The sequence below is a fragment of the Clytia hemisphaerica genome, unplaced genomic scaffold (genome assembly GCF_902728285.1).
Source record: "Clytia hemisphaerica strain Z4C2 unplaced genomic scaffold, Clytia hemisphaerica genome assembly, whole genome shotgun sequence".
NCBI lineage: Eukaryota > Metazoa > Cnidaria > Hydrozoa > Leptothecata > Clytiidae > Clytia > Clytia hemisphaerica.
In genome coordinates this window covers 3,456,931-3,480,498 of record NW_027103286.1, presented here as the reverse complement: position 1 = coordinate 3,480,498, position 23,568 = coordinate 3,456,931, and the positions used below count along the sequence as shown (strand labels likewise).

At 35.1% G+C, this 23,568-nt stretch overlaps 4 protein-coding genes across 4 annotated transcripts; 3 read left to right on the top strand and 1 right to left on the bottom strand.

Annotated features, from left to right (window-relative positions):
* LOC136807613 (uncharacterized) lies at positions 1-2,096 on the top strand. Its single transcript, XM_067064208.1, has one exon. The coding sequence runs from the start codon at positions 29-31 to the stop codon at positions 1,613-1,615; it is 1,587 nt and encodes a 528-aa protein (XP_066920309.1). The 5' UTR covers positions 1-28; the 3' UTR covers positions 1,616-2,096.
* A 3,668-nt stretch (positions 2,097-5,764) lies between these two features.
* On the bottom strand, positions 5,765-22,674 carry LOC136807585 (intraflagellar transport protein 88 homolog). The gene is made up of 26 exons (XM_067064175.1): positions 22,533-22,674; positions 22,264-22,326; positions 22,038-22,094; positions 21,783-21,815; positions 21,574-21,640; positions 21,083-21,158; positions 20,880-20,970; positions 20,461-20,565; positions 20,096-20,313; positions 16,587-16,696; positions 16,055-16,176; positions 15,691-15,761; positions 15,358-15,544; positions 14,870-14,956; positions 14,649-14,718; positions 14,198-14,314; positions 13,752-13,860; positions 13,517-13,555; positions 13,144-13,255; positions 12,513-12,628; positions 11,977-12,029; positions 7,346-7,411; positions 7,065-7,174; positions 6,770-6,842; positions 6,373-6,486; positions 5,765-6,163 (listed from the first exon to the last, which is right to left on the bottom strand). The coding sequence occupies exons 1-26, from the start codon at positions 22,647-22,649 to the stop codon at positions 6,036-6,038; spliced, it is 2,511 nt and encodes an 836-aa protein (XP_066920276.1). The 5' UTR covers positions 22,650-22,674; the 3' UTR covers positions 5,765-6,035.
* LOC136807592 (acid-sensing ion channel 1C-like) lies at positions 8,050-11,700 on the top strand. The gene is made up of 8 exons (XM_067064186.1): positions 8,050-8,356; positions 8,684-8,710; positions 8,893-9,650; positions 9,880-10,027; positions 10,341-10,397; positions 10,866-11,040; positions 11,215-11,306; positions 11,497-11,700. Exons 1-8 carry the CDS (start codon positions 8,146-8,148, stop codon positions 11,616-11,618), a joined length of 1,590 nt encoding a protein of 529 aa, XP_066920287.1. The 5' UTR covers positions 8,050-8,145; the 3' UTR covers positions 11,619-11,700.
* LOC136807603 (ficolin-2-like) lies at positions 18,437-19,801 on the top strand. Its single transcript, XM_067064198.1, has 2 exons — positions 18,437-19,008; positions 19,281-19,801. The coding sequence occupies exons 1-2, from the start codon at positions 18,516-18,518 to the stop codon at positions 19,724-19,726; spliced, it is 939 nt and encodes a 312-aa protein (XP_066920299.1). The 5' UTR covers positions 18,437-18,515; the 3' UTR covers positions 19,727-19,801.
* Positions 22,675-23,568: the final 894 nt, after the last annotated feature.

Sequence of the window (23,568 nt, the reverse complement as noted above, 5' to 3'; positions counted from 1 at the left end):
ATGAAATTGATCCACAAAAACCGTAAAAATGAAAGTAAAACTGTTGCTGATAATCATGTTCGCTGGTCTTCTCCACATCGCAACTCTGGTCATAGCTTCAAACGAAGCACTTACGCCAGAAAATACAACACTTGCAACAAATAACACAACACTCGCAACAGACAACGCAATGCTTGCGATAAATAACCAAACACTTGGACAAAATGACACTACAGTTGCAGCAAATAATACCACCATCGGTAGCGATGGCAACAACCAAAATACAACATCGGAAACAGATGAGACAATAGAGACGACAAAAGAAAAAGAGAATGGAACTAGCATTGAAGAAAAAGAATTACTACATGCGATCTTCTGGGAAGTCAAACCGTTTATCTTCAAGAACTCGAAAGGAGAGATTGATGGAATCATTCCACAGATCTTTGAACAAGCAAGTGTCTTTTGTAACGGTCGCAAGCCTTTTATTCATTATAAAGTGAAAATGGATTCAAGGCGTGACTTTTATGATCTGGCTCGATCAAACGTCTCGTACCATTCAAACACATCCGTGTTAAAAAGTGTCGACAAACAGCGAGCTTTCTGGGCCCCAGTCCTCTCCCCTACCAACACAAAGAACGACGGCTTTCTTAAAGAACGAGCTCTCAGATCATTTCAAATCTTGAAAACAACCCACATCAGTATTATTGTGAGAAGGGACTTAATTTCATTACCTAACAAAATTTTCCGTGGCATTATGGCGTGCGAACAAATTTTCGTTCTCGCAATTTTGCTAGCGATTATTGTTGGTATTTTTCTGTGGGTCATCGAAAGATACCAAAACACCGATTTCCCGAATTCCTTTTGCCGAGGCGCGATGACTGGTTTGTATTGGTCGATTGTTTCCATGACGACGGTAGGTTACGGAGATATTCAGCCGTCGTCGGCCGTGGGACGATTCGTGACGTGTTTCTGGTTGTTCATTGGAGTCATGGTAGGCTGTGTGATGACTGCAACGGTGACGGACGTCGTGGCTGGAAACGATTTTGATATCCAAAATAAAAAGGTAGCTGTGCTCGAAAATTCTTTTGAGGAGCGAACAGCGGAGAAGCAATATCGCACCAACGTGGTATCAGCCAAATCGTATGATGAAGTATTAGAAATGGTACGAAAACAAGAAGTCTTTGCCGCCATGATGAATTCAGACGTAGCCGCATGGTATGACGAAATCATAAGCGATGATACAGCGGAAGTACCTTTGAGGATGGTTGCTAAGTTACCGGCCAATCTGTACGTACATTGCTTGTTACCAACCGATCTTCTCCATAAGATGAAGGTGATCTTCAAATGCATGTATTACCAGAAAGATGAAGTGTACACGTTTGCGGAGGAGTCTTTCAAAGTGCACCATCATCCGCAGAACATCTACATCGGCTCCACAGGTGATCTCATGAGTGAGAATGTCTTTTGTCGCGCTATTATCGGTTTACTAGCCGGTTTGATCGTTCTCGGTTTTGGATTCGATGGTTGGAAGTATGTTCAGTTTCGAGTGAACACCAAGAAACACGGTGCAACAAATGGAGAGAATAAAGAAATGACAAAGTATTATAATTCAGCACAAGCAGCATCACTCATATAATACAAGTTCTCTCGTTGAGACATCTGTTAATAACATTTCCAGTTCAAAGCAGCGAGTGAAAAATGAGTAATCAGAAAGGCTTATCTAAAAAGCAGCTCTTAGCAGTATTCAATGAAAGAATAATTACGCACAAACAGAAGCCCAGTCCGTTAAACTAGGGGATTTGACAACTATTGATGTCTTTTGTCTATTATTGAGCAAAAACGGCTAAGCAGCGACAAAGGATAAAAAATTGATTCAGAGAAAATTAATAATGAGCAAAATTGTTAGATACTGTATTTTGATAGGATAAGTTTATGTATATTGGTTTTCAAAAAGACGATGTATTGTAAGTTTTGTGATATTTACGAACATTTCAAAATCCTAAAGCTTTTAAATATCTGAAGATTCGATAACAAGCAAAATATCAACTCCTCAACCAGCGAAATTTTGTTCTCGCATGAACGATATTTTCGGCTGCCGGTAGTTTTTATTGAGGACCTAATTAAAGAATCCGGCACACTGAAAAGATAGAGCTTTGTTTTGAAAGAGCTTTCCAACGGCAACAAACATTAAGGGTTTATCCCGGGGGGGGGGGGGGCACTCAAATGATCTGGGCGCTTATAAGGGCTCTGGACATACCCAATTTTTCGATTTTACACTAATTTAAATGGCAATTTCTGCATTTTAAAAAGATAATGTATAACTTTATGCCCTGTTAAACCTACCTTTTTAAAATTTAAAAATCGAAAAATTGAAATGAAAAAATTAAATGAAGAAGAAAACGAAGAGTTTTTCGAAGAAGAGTATTTCACCTTTCAAAGCCCTAATCTCGGTAAAAATCAAACATTATGGAATTTTTTTTGGTTTAGGTGATGTATCTATTTAGTATCTAAAAATATAATTTCGGAAAAGTTTTGTGGAAGTATCTTTCCTTTAAAATCTCCAAAAAACCTCATTTTTGGCAATTTTCCATACGAAAACAGCTATAACTTGGGATGTACAGTAGCCAAATAGAAAATTTTCCGAAAAAAATCGAAATAAAGAAATTATTTGTCATTAACTTAAAAAAGTTTGAAACAATAAAATGATTTCCCCAAGGAGATTAGGCTTTTTTTGTGAAAAGTATATGAATAGAGTCGTTATGACGTTTTATTAAGGTCCATGCCACACTTATTCCTTACTAGTAATTACTCATGATGTAATTACTTAAATTCGTTTTTTCAAAAGCAGTTTGTTCTTAAATAACCTGAAACATGTCAAAGAAGCGAAAACGTAAGGTTTTATCTTCAAATTCAGAAATTGATTTTTCACTATGACCCTTAAGGGTGGGGTTTTTCAACATCCCAAAATGCACTGTAAGGTTGTGTTTCTGTGAAATTGCACTGCAAAGGTCAAATTTAAAACAAATTCAAAATAATTGTTAAAAAGAAAGGTTTTTACTTCTCGTTTGTTTGAAAAAGTTTCTATTGTCTGATAATTACAGCTGACAAGAATAATTTTCTCAGTTTTTCTTTGAAACAGAAAATTTCCCTATACTATGCACTATAAGGATTGGGTAAATCAAGAGAAAATGCACTGAAAGAGACCTTTTCAGCCAAATGGAACTGCACTATAAGGGTACGATTTTGAAAAGCAGATTTTGCGCGGCACATACCGTCGTTTCGAAATCGAGTGCCCCCCCCCCGGGGGGGTTTAGCTATCACCAAAGCCAAGATAATTCGATTAAAAGTTTAAGTATTGAAAGATCTTAAGCTTTTTGAGAACGTCAAGGAGTTAAAGAGATAATTATATGATTTGAGATATTTAGTATGTAAATTCCTTCTATTGTCCTTAGCAATATACCTCAAAATATTGTTGTCTGAACTATTTTCCATAGTCTAGATGTTTAAGTCACAAGTTTTAACTTTTAGCAAGAAAACAATAGAATTTTGACACAGGAACCGTGTAAGAACCCATTTTTATAGATTTGAAATTGTGATACAGTGGAGTCTCTATAACTCGAACACATACGGTGAACACAAACTTGTTCGAGTTAAGGAAATTTCGAGTTATAGAGTAAAGTTTATGAGGCATTTTTAACTGAAGGGACCACTCGAGACTCCCTCGAGTTAAGAAGATATTCGAGTTATGGAGGTTCGAATTACGGAGACTTCACTGTATCTCGACTTTGGAAAATAGCTAGACAAAAATACTTTGAGGTTTCATTAAGTACCACAGGGGGTTTCTACAGGACAAATATCTCAAACCATCTGATTATCTCCCTTTAAAGATTTTCATAAGATCCACTAGGAGTGTCTGGGTAACCACAACATTCAATAATTCCTTTAAATCTTCCTTTAAGATAAGGTTTAAATCTCCCACAAGGGTTAACTATTCCTGGATTAACTTTCCCTATTCCAATCATAGAGTTTTCTTTAGGAAGAAGAATCTGAAGAAATCTTTTTTGATTAATAGCACCCATTGGTAAACATTTAGATGACCTTCAATGTTTGCAGAAGAAACTATAGAGAAAGACCAAAAAGGTGCGTAGATGAATTTCTAACCATGGGTGGGCCAAGGCTGCAGTGAAATACTTGCCAATGGAAAAGGCTATAGGGTCGAAACAGAAATTGAGTTAATTTTTAGTTTTCCCTGAATTCTCTGAGTTTTGGAACCAAAAGTGGCTAATTTTCTCTGAAAAAAATGAAATTGTGCAATTTTTCCCTGTACGGAGTCCATAACTGATGTTGAAATTGTGTAAATGTTTAAACACCATTTTATTAGACATTATAGACAAATCTGAATGATTAAATAAGGATCTGAGCAGCTATTTTGTTACAAAGAATCTGGAGAATTCAATTCCCAGAGTTTCCTTGAGATTTTTCTAGAGTTCTTCATTTTCCAGGTTTTCAGAATGTCTGAAGCCTTGACAAAAACAAATTCCCTGTTTTATTAACGTTAGTTCTTTTAAAAGCTTATGGACGTTTTTAGCAAGTTCCTTCATTTAATTCTTACCCATGGTTACTTTGATTTTGGAAGGGCGCTGCGAGCAAAGCTTCCACGCTATTGGTCAAAAGAAAAATGAACAAACAATTCCATTAGCGCGATCTGACATAACAGTTGAAAAAAGTTGAAATGGAGCAAAATGGTTTGAAGCCAAAAGGTGGGATCGCAGCGTGCGGAAGTGGAGACCGGCCTTAACAAATAATTCGGCTTGTATTCAGCGTTTCCTATCCATTTTCTTGAGAATTAGATTGCAAAATTGCTGGCAATATAAAATCTCTTACAAAACGGGAGTCTCACATATCAGCAACAATCCAACACAGCAGTTTATCAATAATCAATCGGAAAGAAAATCTCTGTGAACCAGCATCGATAATTTTCTCTCCAACTCTCCATCATATATTTTTTTCTTTTTCATTATCTCTTTGTACATCTGAAACGATAGTAAAACAAAATCATTATGAAAGTTTTGTCTTTTAATCAATGTGTATCAAGTCGCTCCAAGGATGATGGTGAGAAGTATATTATGTTTGAATCCACTAACCACCACACCAATTGAAAAGGAAAAACATCGTTTTTAAGTTTCAGTTTAGTTTCTGGCATTCATCAACGCAAGTTACGTCAGTGCTGTCAAAAAGGAAAATCATAGACAGACGTAAGATTTTAGAAGAAGGGTGTAAGGTATTCTAGATACCCAGGAAAAGAAATTCTCCCAAGTTTGCCATCCGTGAGTAAAATGAATATTTATTTGTATTTCATTATCCATAGTTTCCAGAGGGGTTCAAGCTACCTAACTAAGAATATAAGGTCCGACCCCTTGAGAAACGCCCGCCTGATAGTTGGCTTGCCAAGTCCAACCTTTAATATATAGTATTGAAATCGAATGAGATTCTTATTGTAAATTTCATTTAAACTTGTTCTCAGGTAGGGTTAGCGAACTGTTTTTAAACTATGAAACAACAAACTATGAAACTTTTGATTCAGAGTTTGTATCCGATTCTTATTATTTTGAACTTCAAAAAGTTCTACCTAAACTTTTCCCCCACCTCAAAGTTCAGAATTTCAAGGTCCCACCTGATCAATTTAGGTCCAAAAATCCAACCCAGTAGAGTGGAATGTACACTCCTCCCTGATGATTTATGAAGTCAAATCATACACAATAACACGAAAGAAAATACCACACCCTTTTTTAATCAATAATTTCTCTTACATACAATATTCAAAAAAAGTTTACAATTTTGATCATTTTTGAAAATGGTATATACAATTAAAAAAGGGGAAAACAACAGAAAATCATTATTACTAAAAGTTATGCAAATAAATAAATTGATGACTCTATTGTTTTGAATAATTATTTCTAGGGACATTGCATATGTTGCAAATTCATTATCTTCACAAAAGCCCTGTGTGGTCTAACAAACGTTTGAAAAGTGGTAATCAGACAAAACTTTTCATCTTAATCTGGCAACAAGTCATCTCCAATATCATCGTCTCCAAAATCATCGTCAACAGGTGGCCGCCCATGACCACCCGCTGTCTTTGGGCGTGTGGGTGCTTCGCCCATTGGATCTACATAAGATGCATCTAAAGCAAGAAATAGTAGAATTTAATAGAATTGAACAATAATGCGTATATCTTAAAAAGATATCTACATTATGACAGTAAAGTTTACTCCTGATAATATCTTTGTTGGATGATGTCAATTTTAATCTGGAAATTTGACATTTTAATCAAGGATGTTTTGAAATTCCAAAAAGGATCATTCTAGTATAATCCAATCAAATGCGTCTTACCAATAGGCCGATTACGCGGCGCGCTACGATTGCTATCTTGTCGGTCCGAAGATAAAGGAGTACGATCACTTGAAAGAGGAGACGTGATGGTGAGGTCAGAATCTCGACTGGCATCTACAAAAAAGATTTTTGGAATTTGAATATTATTATCCAAAGGCGGCACAAACTTTTCTCCTCCGACCCAGATAAGTATTACATTATTGTTAAATATGTTCCTCTGGAACTCCTTAGAATGACATATTTTGAGGTTCATTTATGACGATAATTAATTGTAAAATCTGAAGAAAAATCTTGAAAAAAAAAATAGTTAAGAAGGTATAGCGTATGGCAATGCCAGTTGAAATTAGGGGCTGTATGTCAGAAGTGACAAACATGCAAATAAGTTCGGAGGACTTACATTCGCGCTTTTCGGGTTGACCAGAACCAACACGACTTCTTCCACTTCCTTTTCGCTGTGCACTCAATGCTCTCTAAAAAGATATTTTGATGAAAAGTGTCCAGTATTTCCAAGGATACAAAAACATGTTTAAAAAATTTCGTAAGGTTCAGGTCCCTCTCAATACAAAATTCACTTCAATTTGACTGATCAAAAGCTACGAAGATTTTAGCGACTTTTTACCACCAAAGTCTGAATGACCGTTTCTTCAAATGACTGAAATTTTGTAACAAGTTAAAGTTTACTGCCCATGTACCTGTTCTTTTTGCACAAGATTTTTTTCCAGTTTATTTAGCTTGTTTGCATATTCCTTCCCTTCGTTGACCAAGCCTTGATCGTTGAACAAACGCACCAAAAACTTCAAACCTGAAAAATCGAAAGATGATTGAAGTTTAAGAAACATCTTTTTGGAGTCTTGTGTGGAGTGGAGGCAAAAAAAAGGAAAGACCAGACAGTTATTAGAGGACAAGCGACGTAAAATATCAAATCAAGAAGCAGTCCTTCTGATCAGACAATCAAGTCAGTAGCATAACTTACAATCTGCGTTTTCAGGGAATTTTTGATGGATTTCTTTGTATGTTTGCATAGCCCTTCCGTAATTGCCTGTAATGAAAAATAAAACATATACAGTTCACTTTCTCTTTAATTCGATTTTCAAGGGACCAAAAATTCACTTCGAATTAGAGAAAGATTCGAATTAAAGAGAGTAATTTATACAACTCCCCAGCTAAGGAGACCAATGTTTTAGTTCGAATTACAGAGAAATTCGAATAAGATAGAGTTGACTGTAGACATACTTCGAAAGAAGGTTCAGTGGAATGGAAACCTGTGGAAACTAGTGGAATGGGTCTGGGAGCAAAAGTGGATTTTCAAAGGAATTCTCCATGATATGTTTAGGGAATAGGGGGAGTATTAATAAAGATCTTCATCAATAGGGGAATTAGATTCAATTCTGTAAACGATATGAATAATTGATTGAGGATTTGTTGGCTGAAGAATAAAGTCAATCAAATCGGTCCACTATGAATAATTACATCGAAAAATAAAGAATTCTAAAAGTTTAAAAAATATCGATTATTTTGAATTTGAACATTATATAAAAGGTCAATTACATCATATCAAAACAAAAATGGCTGAATTTTAATTTTTCACCCACATAGACGGTAGAAAAGTATATTCGAAACACAGCTCATGTTTCATGAAGGGTAAAACCTTTTTATTGAACTGTAGGGATAAAAAACAAACACAAAAAGAGGGGAAGGGAAGTTAATCAAAAATATAGTCCGGAAAAATAGAAACAATTTTGAGAGAATTTTGATGGGTTTAGATGTTGTGGTATGAGTATCTATGAGAGTATAGTGGAAGCAAGACAAGGCGGTGGTCACCAAGCAACAACAACAATAAAACCAAAGATGGCGGACACAATGATGTTAAATTTCAGTAATCGATACAACAATACAAACGGGAGCACCAGTGGACAAACGCCAAGCAAATGCAATGGTAATGGAGAATGCCATCGAAACAAATTCAGTAAATATGAATCTCAAGGTGGGTGGTTATACACTTCACACGCCCTTTCATAATGAATTGGGTGGTTAAACACTTCACACGCCCTTTTATAATTAACACCTGATATTCATTACAGAAACACCAAAAAAATACTGGGTGTTTTCCGCTATTTCTGAATTTAGACGATAACACTAGTGGCAAACACCTGGGCTCCGTATAAAACAATACGTCATAAATATCAAGAATTAGGTGGTAAAACACTTCACTCTATAAAAATGACCGGCTCTGACAGTTTTTAAATAATCATTGTTTTTGTATATCAATTTCTGATTTTAATAATCAAATTCATCATCTTGATTTTTTTAGATACCATTCCTCAAGGATCGTATAATGGTAAGTCATATCGAACTATTTTGTCAAATTTTACTTTTGTCAAATTAATCAGATGCAAGCAGGGAAAAGTCAGATTTAGCTGCTAAACTGCTAAACATTTTCATTTTGAGTTAAAAGGACTAAATTGATTAAAATTTCAATTTCGTGTAGATATTCCCTGATTTATAAGAATTAATTTTTAGATATCACTTATGAGATTCCGAGTCCGACTCGCGTGTCGCGCAGGAAGAAGATCAAAGAACACACAGAGGAATTCATCGGTAACAGTACACTTCATGGTTTTCATTACTGCTTCGACAAGCGATATCGTTTCCGAAGAATCATCTGGATTCTTGTGGTGATGGGTTCCATTGGAATGTTACTACAGAAATTGTTCGAAGCTGGCCAAAAATATTTCGACCGTCCCTTCACCTCAACCAGTACCGTTATTAATCCGGAAAAGATGAAATTCCCAGCCGTTTCTTTGTGTAATATCAATGACTTCCGAATGTCTAAACTGGAAGGGACAACGTTCTTAAAGATCATGAAAGGTGAACTACATTACAGCATTTTGAGTGGACCTGATTACGCAAACGCCTCAAAACAAGCGAACCACAGACTTCAAAACATGTTGATGGATTGCACCGTTAATTTCATGCAACAAAACAAATCTATAGCGAAATGTTCACCAGCAAACTTCTCTACATTCTATCAATCACAAGGCGAAAAATGTTTCACTATAAACTCTGGTAATGTCAACAGTCATTTTGCAGACCTGAGCGAGGGTGGACGAAAGAAATCGTTGGAAATGATTTTAGACTTGGAACATTATGATTATTTTGACAAAAATGATGTGGGAGTCAGGCTTATCATTCACGATCAAGATGAAACGCCCATTCGCTTCAGCGGTGTCGCCCTTCCACCCGGCTTCACAAGTTACGTGGAAGTTGGAAAAACTGAGGTAAGAAAAAACTTGACCAGAAGATGAGTGAATAAGATTTTTTAGGAGGTTTGTAGAAAATCTTGTGCGAAAGAATCACTCTTTCTCTTTCTTTTTTCTTCTTGAAATCTAGGAAGAAAGAAGGAGAAGAAAGAAGGAGAAAAAGAAGGGAATAGAGAGTTTTAGTCTATAACCAAAGTACAATGAATTTAACACAAATCCCATCTGACCATATTCTTCTTTCTTCCAGACAATTAACTTGAAGAAACCTTACAAAACAGCATGTGATAGCAGAAAGTTGGATTACTTTTCTGTCTACTCTGAGAATGCTTGTTGGTTGGAAAAGTTGACCAAATTCGTCACCAAGAAATGCCATTGCAAAGATGGTTTCATGCCAGGTGAGTGAATCAATGAAATCGAAAATAATTACTTCAGTTATGATTTTACACATGTTTTACCATTACAGGACGGTAATCAATTTGATACAAAGTGCAAAGTTCAAAAATGCTAGTTATGTCTGGCAATGTTAAGTATCTTGACAATAATAACACTTTCGAGAAAATAGGATAGGCTCAAATTGATTTCATGCATTCCAAAAAATGGGGCAATATAATAAATCTTAAAACTACGGCTAGATAATTACTCGGATCAGCTTCTTCAAAATGTAGATTTTGAAATGTGAAATTTGATCTTCTCATTTTTCTTTAACAGGAACAGAAAGAGTGTGTTCGGTCTCAGAATTGTTCAACTGCACCTGGCCAAATTGGGGTAAGTGAATGATTTTTTTTTGGAGTAGAAGAATGGTACAAGAGAGACACCAATGTGAAGGGTGTGTAAAGGGTATGTAAACAGTGAAAATCTACCTTATTGGAAATAATTTTCGTGGGAACTAATGTTTGCGGTCGAAAAAAAAATAGGAAAAATAGCATTTTGCGGGTTTCAATTTTCGCGGTTTTGCCTTTTTTGGACGAATTTCCTTTATTTTCCCAGGAATTTATCAAATTTTTCGATAAAGTTGGAATACATTGGAAAAAATTGTATTTCACCGGTTCAAATTTTCGCGGTTTTGCCAAAAAACCACAAAAACGCTAAAATTAATTCCCGCGAAAATAAGTTCCAATAAGGGAATAGTTTAGCCAATCAAAACTTAATTAATGACGACTGTCACAGGGAAACTGACTCTCTGATAAGAATAAATTCGATCCAACATGACAGAACTATCATTTCATTTTACAGAGGCTTTCAAGAGCATTCCCAAAGAAGAGGTCGACTGTCCTGTAGCCTGCAAAGTCACTGATTTCAACACCTTGATTTCGTACGCTCAATTCCCTTCGAACCGCATTGCTGACATATATGCAGAACAAAAATTCAAGTTGAAAGGAACAACCATGGAGAAACGAAAATTCGTCAGGTAAGACATCAAAGCTCTTTTTTCAAAAAAAGAAGCGGCTTCCATTTTTCATAGGATTATATGGTTATGAGTACAATGTTCCTTCGCTTTGTAGAGCACTCTTAAAGCATCACTTATAATCGTCTACACATATCCTTTATTTTGAAATTTAACATTCGAATTTCCTTACTGCAGAGACAACCTGCTTCGAATTGTGATTTACTACGAGAAGATGACATACAAAAGAATCACTCAAGCGCCAAGTTATGATACAATGATATTGTTAGGTAAGTTCTATAGAGAATAGCAAAAAAAATATAAAGAAATGCCTCATGTTTAAGATTCAGAAATTTTCAAAGGATTCTTTAAAATGGGCTGGTAAAAACGGAAACTTTTACATTTCACTCAACATTCTGAAGAAATATAAACTTTCAGAAAGTCCTAAAAGATCAGTATTACTTCATCTTTTATTTTCAGGGGACATCGGTGGCCAGTTGGGCTTGTTTCTTGGCACCAGTATTTTGACTTACCTGGAGTTCTTCGATTTCTTAGCCATGATAATCTACACAAAGTACTTTGAAATTTATAAAATCAAGTAAAAGCCATAGTTATGGCAACGAGCGAACAAGAAAAGTCGTGTAAAATGATTCTCTCGCGTAAACTTTCCGCGATGGTATTCCAACATTGAGAAACGTGGCCGACCGAAATTGAAAACAAATACAAAATACAAATACAAAACAAATATCAGGAACTTTGAGCGTAAGTGATGAGTTACAGTCATCATGAAAAATACTTTTGCTCCTTCGTCCGAGGATTATTTTTTGTAAATACGATTTTTTTTTATTGTAATTTATAGTAAGAAATGTAGCTATCGAGTATTTTTTCTTAGATTACACATATAATAAAATGCACTTTTGTAAAATATTTTAGAAGCAAATACGAGAAAAAATAACCTACCTGCTTTTCGGTAACACGTGGCAAGCATTAAATGCCATTTCACTTCTTGCGGTCTAAATATAACATGATTCAAAAGAAAAGTTAAAGATATGGAAACACCAAGAAAACTTAATGCTCGGGACAAACGATATACACATTTTTATTAGTATATCCAAAATTTTTGAGCTTCACGTATTTGCGAGTGTTTTGATGCAATTTCTTAAAAAAGATGGGTGTTTTAGAGGCACTAAAGTCTCAAAATGTTTTTAACCTGCTCTTAATATTTTGGCCATTGGAGTCTCATTCTCTCATATATTAGGGTAGTTTGTTCTTATAAAAACGTGTATAAACAACTTTCAAAAAGTATTCTATTTATGTCCTTTTAAATCAAGTGGTCCTGAGTTAAAACATTAAAGGTCTGGGACTCTGTATATTGGCAAATTTAGAACGTGTATACACGTCACTCGGGTTCGAAGGGTTAATGAAAGACTGGCCCATTGCCTTCAAATCGTCCAGTTGGCCATTATAGGAAAATAGTAATGTGATTTTTAACTTACTGTACTTGTACAGCCCTTTCAAAATAAGTGATTGCTTTTTCGATAAATTGTGCATCGATATAATAACTTCCCAACCACGCAATGACATCAATATTAGAAGGGTAGTAACGATATGACTAGAGAATAAAGAAATAAGTTGTGAATATTTTAATCAAAGAAAAACAGACACGACGCCTCGCACGCAAATACTTACAAATAAGAGCTTTTTTACGAGAAAAAGAACTATTGCTACTGCCCCAAGAGGATTAGAGAGAATTAGGGGTGAAGAATTTTTCTAGAATTAATAGGCTAGGGTTAAATACTGCAAGTGAGGAGGTTGATTTCAATGTTTTTGAAATACCCTTAGACAGTGATGCCAAAGTCACTTGAATAACTGGCGTAGTCAGGTTGTTTTGAATTTTGAGGTTGCTAACTTTTTTTGCCAATCGATATTTATCACGTGATACGCGATCAAAATCTGCATCAGAGAGTGGTCAATAAATTTTGGAAAGTCAACGCAGTGAAATAGAAATTTGACATCACCCAGCTAAACAACTGTGGATTGCCAATCGTTATGATCACGTGACTAAATAGGTTGAAACTAAAGGTAGAGTAATTCAGTTGGCATTGTCTGGTGTAATCTTTTTCTTACCTCATACATGTACTGAAAAGCTTGTGATTTATCACCCTCCTCTTCATATAAGTTTCCAAGCCTCATGAGTACTGTCGGATCAGTTGGTACCAGGTTCAAAAATTGTTGGTACCTAGAATAATGAAGAATACAGACATAAAACAACACAATCATTTAAAAATGAGCTCATACGATTCCTTGAGTTGGCTGGATTTCTGACAAGCAATAGCTGAATGCATACTCGAAAATCCTATACATAGAATCCACGCCTCATTGATCATTGCTGTTTAATTTCTATCATATTTCTCAAGAATTTTGCCCCGACTAAAACTCCGTTCAGCACTCTTGGTGAATTGACTTCAAACGATCTTAGTGATTGGGATCTAGAACGTACCATTCTAACGCCAGTGTCACATTGCCCATGGCTTCGTAGCTGTTACGAATAAAGTTGAATCAGTCAAGGCGAATAATAAAAGTTTCAATCAACAGTTCCAGTTCCAGTTCCAGAAAGATAGTGAAAGGAGCTTTCGAAGAAACAATTAAAAAAATAGAAAAAAACTAAGATCACGAGTCAGTACTGCTAAAATGGTGAAGATATCTCCACTATTTTTAGTGAATGAAAAGGATACATGACTCCAAGTTGACAGAGTACTTCTGAGTTGCTAGGTAACATGACATGTAATTTATGAAAACATTCAAGCGCATCGTCGTTTTTACCCATTCGTTTGTAGCAAAGACCTAAAGTAAAATGAGAGAATTTTGAAAGTTTATTCATTATAATGGAACAAAGTTCTAGGCGCACGAGGGCCTCTGGAACTGACCATGACTATTCGTATTTTATAATTGTCTTGTGTCGGATGTTTACTCCGTGCAGTGTCGAGCCTCTCTTTAAAGACTTTGACTGTCTTTACCTCAAGAGACATATTTTGGTAGTTTATTCCAGGTTGTTATAGTTCGGTAAAAGAAGAAATTCGTTTAGAACTTACGGGGTAGTAAGATTGTAACCATAAAGTATGTTCAAAATAAAGGTGTGGAATGAAAAGCTAGAAGAAGACGACAAAGTCAATTTTCTCACCTAGATTGTAAATAGCTTCAGTACAAGATGCTTCAATGTTCATAGCTTCGATGTAAAATTCTCTGGCTTTGTTGAAATCACCACTCATCATTATTGCATTCCCTTTATTCACCAATGCTGGAAAGACAAACAAAGACAGTTGTTTTAATCAAGAAAGTGTGACCATTGACTTTAGAAAAAGCTTAGGAATGAAGAATTCAACATTGTAAAGACTAAAGTCTCGCTTGCTCTTGCTATAATTCAAAGTGGGAATCTAATTTGTTCGAATTGCAGAAAAGTTTAAAACAAACAAACACAGTTATTTCAATTGAAACAGTTTGACCGTTTATTTCAAGTATAAAGTCTTGCTCGCTCATTTTGCGCAAATTCGAAGTGGGAGTCTAATATGTTTGAATTGTAGAAAAGTTAGAATCATCGTTGAAGGGATTTTAGGTCAAGAATGAAATCATACCAGCAGGGTTATACCGATCTGCAGTGATTGCAATGTCAGCGTGTTTGTCTGATTGTGCATTTTCACCTTCCTGTAGATATAAATATAGAAACAAATACCGTACAAAACTGTACAGAAACTGGTAAAAGTAAAAATCTTGAAATGAATGAGAAGTTTGCGAAGGTAAGCCATGTAGTTGACAAACTGAAATATGTCAAATAACATATGGCAATCTCTCATACCAAGAAATACATGAAAGCTAAATTGACAGCAGCTTGTGATTGCATTTTGGAATCCTTCTTCTCGAACTTCTTCAGTGTTTCTGTTGCCTAGTAACACAATAAAACACAATTGTAAAACATGTCTTGTAAGAAGCTGCTTATGTTAGGCCAATATACCTCAAGTTACTAAACTTTGTAGAATACTATAGGATATCTGGATACCTTAAGTGGATTAATTTTCGCGTGGATTAATTTTCGCGATTTTCGCGTATTTTGGCCATTTTCGCGAAATTTTGTCCACGCGAAATTTTTAGAATTGCAATTTTTGCCAAAACCCCTAGGAAAATGAAAGAAATTAGGTAAAAAACAGGCCAAATCGCGAAATTTAGTCCACGCGAAAATTTTCAATCTTCCATTCGCGAAATTTTGTCCACGCGAAAATTAATCCACTTAAGGTATTTCATTTCATAAGTACTAATAATGATTCAAAGTTGATTTCCATACAATACCTTGGTGAAATCTTTCATTTTAAGGTAAGCAATAGATCTGGTGATTTCAAGTTCGTTGGACAATTCTTGGTAAGGAGAACCTTTGACAATGTCCACACACCAATCGAAGCCTTGGTCAAATGTTGGTTCGATCACTGGTGCAATCAACTTCGCCGCCATCATGATACAACGCTCAGCTTTTGCTTTTCTAAACGTTGTAAAAAATAAAATCAGGTAAAATTATAATCTTATACTAATGATCTGAGCATCTATTAGTCTTTTAACGACAAGGCGGTGACTACAAGAAGAAAAGTAGCAGATAGGTTAGGTTACAGAAGAAAGAGAAAGTCGTACTGTTCTTTCTCCCATTTTCGGAGTGGATCATCTCTGATTGCTTCCAATATCAATTGACTTTTCAAATCGTCCTGAAAAAAAAATCAGAACGAAAAGAAGATGATACTTTATGATTTATTTTGTTTTGAATTTATAGAGTTGGAATACACTTTTGAAAGGAAGCGATACCCCTTCTAATTTATCTTTCGTATTGACATGACTAATTCTAAACCTTATGTTCCAATGTTCACATTGGCAAAGGTTGAATTTACTCCAGTAGAAGCAAATCAGAAAATGCTGACTGAACTTTAGCTTCGGATAGTTCACTTTTGAAGAAAAATGTAATGTCCAAATAGACAAAAAGCATGATTAAAGATTTTCTCACAGAAGAACCGCTGTATTTTTCTTCGTCTTCAAAATCAACACGAACTTGAAGAAGTTTTTGGAAAGCTTTCTTCATATTTTCTTTATCACCGATTGCATATGAACATAAAAGCAAGTTGAAGCCTAAACAAAATTGATGAAAGTCAATTCATGAGAATTTAACACAATTCTGTTTGTTCATAATAAGTATTTTCACATTGTGTGACGAATTTCAATAGAAATAGCTTAGGAATGGAATCAGGGGTGGTAATAGAAGAGGAGGCAATGATCCGTAGCAAATTTCCGTGGGACTCAACCGCATGTGATTGGTTCGAAAGTAGATAGGATTTTGAAACTTTTTGAGAGGGGGCCCGCGAATTAGGCAAAAGTTTTTATGACCAAAAAGCTGACATTGTAGGCAAAACTCTAGATATAAAAGAGGATTCTTCAAAATTAGATTGAACTATACAATACAAACGATACAACCAGATAGAGCATGAAATTGTGAGCAAAAAATTGTGTTAAGAGAATTAAGATATGTAGAGGAGGATTACCTGATTCCACATCTGGTTTATCAGACATGATGTGTTCGAAAGCGGTCACTGCGTCGTTGTACTGTCCCATGCGAACGAACACCAACCCTATGTTCTTCATAATGCGGATTCTGAAGAAAGAAAAAGAATCGAAAATCCTCAGCATTATTTTTGAACAAGACTAGGGGAACCTTTAAGGTTACACACTCTTTTTTAATCAGAGCGTCTTAGTTTTGGCTAGGTCTAGATGTGCTTATTTGTTGGTCAATTTTGAACCTAAAATGCTATTATTGGTACGTTCTTGAAATTAATTGACTTTTAAAAATACAAAGTATCTTTGGTTATAAAAATTGGCCCTCAAGTAGAACAAAATCTGCTATACTATAATTTAAAGCTGGGAAGTAAAATAATAACTGCAATTTGCTTTGCTAGTTTCTACAATTTTAAGGCTGTTCTTACGTTTTTAATTTTTTTTCTCCCAGATTTCAGGAGTGTGATTTTTTTCGTGTCTTGCGTACCTTCGTGCCTTTCGAAAAAAAAGTTCGTGCCTTTCGAAAAAAGTTCGTGCCTTTTGAAAAAAAGTTACCTCTTCTTTCACTTCTTCTTTGCACCCGCACTAATTTTGCATGTGCTTGGTAACTTCTCAAACCTGACAATTCATGTTTGTATTCTTTTTTGCCTTTCCTGTCTTTTCAAAACAAAACATTCGAATCTTGATCAAAACATTCGAAAGTGCATTCGTCACTATGCAATGTCTTTTTTATTCTCGTCAATCGAACGTGAGGAAGAAATCTCTTGGCAAAAACTGGGGAGGCAAAATAGTAACGTAAAATCGGCAGTTTGGCACCCCTTTACTAGGAAAAATTGCAAAAAAGTAGCAAAGCGAGTGGGAAAATTTTTCGACATATTTGACATATCTCTATTTTATAGGGCTAAAAACTGCCATTTTTGAGGGGGAAAAAGGGGAAAGGGGCGCTGAAATCAGTGTTTTGAAGAGCCTTTTTTGCGCCCTTTCTTTTCGGTGCCCCCTCAAAAAACCACCGCTGGGGCGGGGAGGGGCCACAAATAAATATACCCATGCTCGACCAAACTAATTTAAGGATTCAAAGGCACTGCTAATTAAAAAGTGTAGTTTCTCTAAGTTTTTTAACCAAATGAAGCTTCTGGTTATTTTGTTTGTCATTAACTATTTTCAAAAGGTATCAAAAAGGCACGAACTTTTCCGAAAGGCACGAACTTTTTTTTCAAAGGCACGAACTTTTTTTCAAAAGGCACAAACTTTTTTTCGAAAGGCACGAACTTTTTTTCGAAAGGCACGAACTTTTTTTCAAAACGCACGAACTTTTTTTTCAAAGGCACGAACTTTTTTTCAAAAGGCACGAACTTTTTTTCAAAAGGCACGAACTTTATTTCAAAAGGCACGAAGGGCACGAAGGCACGCAAGGCACGAAAAAAATCACACTCAGATTTCAGCCTAAATGTTCTTATAAACTTGGTCCTTATAAAATAAGGATGCATTATGAATTTCGTTAGATAACAACTTGGTCAGTTTCGTTTGCTAACAATTTGTATCAATATGATTTAATATGGAATTGGATGCAGATAGAAAACTTGGACCTAATCTGACCTAATATTAATTGGAAAAGGGAAACACCAGATGAAACTTTTGAGAGTATCTGCAGAATGAATTTCATTCCTTCAAATGGGTGATCTCCCTCTCATCATTATCACCTACTTTATAAAGATGAGTTTTCCAATAAAAAAGCCAAACAAATAAAATGATTAGTAGAGGAAAAGTTATATCTGCTTGTAAAAACAGTACTCTATATCAAGTAATTAGAAAAAACATTTCTTGATTGAAAATTATGTAAAAGCAAAGCGAAATGAAAGGAAATGTTTTTAACTGTAGACATTCTTTGAATTGAGAAGTTCTGCCATAAGTAGATCAATATGACTAAGCAAAAAATGTTTATTTTCCTGACTATTTTTTGCAGTACGATCGAGTTTTGTCATTCTATTGATTTATCATCATCAGCTGAGCCAGGAGATTCTTTCTTTATCCCATCACCAATAGAAGGTGAAATCGTCAATATAAACAAAAGTGCTTGGGAAGAATCTTTTCCTGTTAACAACCTGCCTCAATGCCAGTCAAAATGTCACTTTTCAGCTCAATGTCGGTCAGTAGTTTATCATGAGATTGACAACATCTGCAAACTTAAAGACGTTAATCGTTTATCACCTGACGCGAAATTCATCAAGGAGCCGCGTATAAAGTCCTTCGATAAGCGAACAGCTCCTGTAGTTCCGATACATATCACAAAGGTGGAAGGAGTGAAAGATTGCAAAGATATCTTAACCAAGGGCCACAAAGAAAGCGGTGTTTACATGGTGTCAAACAACAACCTGGACTATGTCCCAATTCTGTGTGATATGGAAATAGCAGGTAGTGTTCTTTTATGTTGTTTTTTTTCATATTGCTTTCATACTGAATTTAGGGGAATGAAGAGGTTTGTACATTTTATGTTTTCCCTGTCGACAGACAAATGCATTTCTGATAAAAATTTTACAATGGAAGCCAAATTAACAACCTTACTTCCATAAGAATGATCATTTCTAAAATTAAAAAAAAAATCCTACAGTACAGATTTCTGGAATTTTCAACATATCAAAAAGAGAACAGTAGTCATAAACCCCTCTTACTTTCCTTCCTATCAGGTGGCGGTTGGACAGTGATTCAGCAACGTGTGGATGGTTCCATCCATTTCAATCGAAGATGGAATTCATACAAACTTGGCTTCGGTGATTTCTCCACAAACTTCTGGTTTGGTAATGATCGCATACACAACCTCACAACACATTATGGCATCGATAATGACATCATATTTGATCTCACAAAGCATGACAAAACCAAAGTTTACACAGCGTATAAAGAATTTCACATTGATGATGAATCTAATAAGTATCAGCTTCACGTTGGCTCTGTCTTCGACCCACAAATACCAGGTGGCGGGGCGGTGCCAACAGGCGAGAATAAAGGATTCGACTACCAGAACGGTCAATATTTCAGCACATTGGACATGGATAATGACTCTTCAGGGAGCAGACATTGTTCCGAAGAACACAAAGGCTCAGGTTCATTGGTTGTTACCGGATGCAGTTGAATGGAGAGTATGGCTTTAAAGGAGATGGGGGATTGGTATGGGATGCCATCACCTACAGTGGTGGCTTGCAATACCCTTTCATCAAAACGAGGATGCTTGTCAGGCGACAAGCTTCAGTTCAATCGTAGACACAAAGCACAATTGTTATAATGTGTGGCTGATGGAACACAAATGAACAGCTTATGATCGTGTACAGCATACTTTACATAAAACTTTTCTTCTTTTATTCTTATCTTGATTTGACTTTCACTTTTATGTTAAACCAGGTTAAACGCTATTAACGAGACTGTACAGGCATACCCTTCAATAACTCTATCAAATAAAAGAAATACAAGATTTGAGATTAAGAGAGTAAGCAAGCAAACATACCTGACATCTTTATGAGTATTTGGTATTTGATCTAAAGCCATTCTATAAAACTTGACAGCATTCGAATATTTCCCTTGCTCGAAAAAGATGTTTCCTATATTGACCCTAAGTCGACCAGCGTTACTGAACATTTTATTTTTGACGATAACATTATATGTATTGTTAGCTTCGTGCCAAAGTTGCAGTCTGTGATATGATAATGCCAGACTGAATAATACCTAAGGAAAGAAACATAATATTCTACATCAAAGTTGATAAAACATTTGAAAATGTACTCAAACCATGAGATTTTAGGAAATAAAAAAAGATAAGTATGTATTTGAAAGTCTTATCAACAACGACGAAGGAAATAAGATGAGTCTCACCGAATAAGTGATATCCAAGTTCATTTGATCAGCCATTTGTGATTGGTCCCTTTGTCTGCAAAGATTTCGTTCCTTTCGTCCAGCTTCCTTTGCTTTTTCAAGAGCCTATGAAACAATGCAAAAATAAATGATAAAGTTCTGTATTGGGGAATGGGGTCTAATTTAGTGAAAGTACAAAAGTCAAAAGATACGTGATTCTAACCAGAAAAGAAGGCTTCATGTCAATCTTACACAATTGATGGTAAAGATTCTTTCTCCCTAGTGCTAATCCCTCCTTAATTCGGAAAATTTCTTATCCTGCAGCTTTTTGGAGCAAATCAACCACCCCCTTAAAGTAAGGGAGGTTAGAACTTAGCCAGGAATGTAAACTTTTTTTTGGTCTTGCTTTATGAAGATTAGATTTGGGGCAGTTAACCTACCATTTGAAGGTCATTTCTTTCAGCAGCAAAACAAGATTCTTCTATTAGCTCCATAACTTGTTTTTCTAGCAAAGCAACTTTTTCCTCAGGACTAAAAATGAAAATGTACATAAGAATCTTGTTATAACATAGCGAAGAAACACTTCAACAACACTTGAACCAATTGAAACATTATCACCGAAAAGATATCAAATATTTCCTACCTGTCTTCGTCCTTTCCTTCCAAAGGCGGTGCTGGACCTTTGGATTGATTCAATGGGTCAAATGTTTGGTTTGGAGCTAAAGAGATAAGTTAGATTGTGTTATTTATGGAGAATGAAACAAAACAAATTTAATACGAGATGAAGGAACCATAAGTAGAAATAATGACTCTTTGTGCATCAAATAAATAATGAAAATATTGGACATTAGTTGGTTTTGCGACCAGTGTTACTTACTTATCAATTTTATCAAATGAAAACTTTTTATTGTATATAAAATTAAGGAGCCATATATTTGACATTCAACAAAGCTTTTAAGAATGTATGAAAACAAAGTTGAATTTTAGATATCACAATTATTAAGGGAGGGGTACCAGGGTTAGAGAATGTTGGTTACAGAGACTAGGGATGGTGAACTATCGCACATTATCTAGTACCTATTTTTGTCCTAGTAACCCCGCCGGCATATTCATAAGAACATTATCATTTCTCACCTCGACCACCCATTGAAGAATAACCAGCAGCTCGAACAGCAGTCATTGGTCTTGCTTGAGAAGTATCCTAAGAAAAAATAAAACTTTTACTTTTGAACACCTTCAATAAATATATAATACTTTCAAACAAATAAAATGGCCCTCTACACAATAGTTAGATGTTTAACATTGTAAATTGACTTAATGACTTTTCAAACTTTATTACTTACCGCAGCTACTCCTGTCATTGGGCGACCTCTTCCCTAAAATAATCAATAACAAATATTTTGAAAAGAGTCCCTAAGAATTGAGAAAAATATTTCACTCATGAGTTCACCTTTTCTCAAATCAGTAATAATGAAGTAAATGATTGAAATTTTGGACACCTGCATTTTTCAAACAAAAACTGTAAACATTTTTCTCAAACTGACATTATTTAACCTAAAAATTCCCTACTAACGAAATGACTAAGGAAAAAGACATACAGCAGCTGTGCCCATCCTCTGAAAGCCTGTGCCAGGTGGTCGACCAGCTGAAGTACCCTAAAAATGAATATATTCTTAAATACAAAATATAAACAGAAAAACCTGATAAATCAACAGCAATGATAGAGAAGTGTAGAGAGAAAAATGTAAAATTTGGTAAAATTTTGGAAAATTAAGGTGAAAACATTCAAATTTTGAAAGGTGGAGTGGCTATGGCATTACTTACTGGCGCTCTTTTCCCATAACTTGTTTTTAACGCTTGTTGAAAGCCTTCGTCTTCATATAATCCCTAAAAATAAGGAACAAGGTCTACATGATTAAGCATTACTACTGTACTACTTAGAGTAGTACAGTAAAATTGTGGAAATTTGGCCTGCTACCAACATTTTAGTCAATTGTAATTTTAAGCCAAGATATTGTAGAAGCATTATAATGACAAGGAATTCAACCAAGATTGACAGTTTCACAGAGGAATTCAACAAAATAATTTTAAACCTCTGTATCATAAGCTGGATTATATTCTTCTTCAAAGCCTCCATAGAGATCTTCTGATTCATTTTCTCCAACCAAATGAACTGATTTCAACATTGTAATATTCCAGGTCTGTGACATTCAACTTATTTCTAATCTATAGAAATCAAGAAAAACAAAGACCCCTTAAAGTCACTGACTTTTATTATACTCTGCTTTTTATTATTACAGTTTGGCATAAATGACACAATGTATCACAAGCAATGGATTTTAAGTACACAAAAATTCTTCCGGCTTAATACCGGCATTTTGTCCGCAACAATCTTGCTTAGTCTGAAAAACATTTTTAGGCACTTTTAGGTACAAATTTTTCCAAAATGAAGAAAAAATTCACACAGCTATAAACAAAAACTGAAAGACATACTGAAGACAAACCCATACTATCTCATCCTTTGTAAGACAAGGCATTTTGATGAACAAATAGAGATTTTTACCAAAGTTGGAAAAAAAAGATTTTCCTAGAAGTTTGAGGAAAAAACAGAACTGCAATCATTTGTTTTTTATTTAGCCATGTATTTATTAAATTTGCACTTAAAATGAATGTGGTAATAGTATTCAATTTACTGTTTTTATTTCAGAAAATAATAATCATTTTTTTCTTGTGTGCTCAAGGGGAAAACTAAAGTGATTGATATTCTTCGAAGGAAGAATGTCAGAAAAAAACCCATTGACCAAAAAATGTATTTTGTGGTTGAGAATCGATCTTGTAAAAATGAAAAAATTTTGACAATGTTTTTTTTTTCGAAACACTGAAAAACTCTGGTTTTGATAAAGGAAACTTAAGGTAAAGAGGTTGATGAATTTGGATTAGCAAGGCAAAAATTGCTAAAAAGCTGGTAAAATGGTAATCCTGAAATATTCAAGTTACACCTATACTGGCAGTTAGGGAAACCATCCAGGATCCTACCATTCTAATCAACCAGCAAAAACTAAATGATACTTGTTAACTGAAGAGTCTTATCATTTTTCATCGAAAACAAATGAAAACATTACTCTTCCC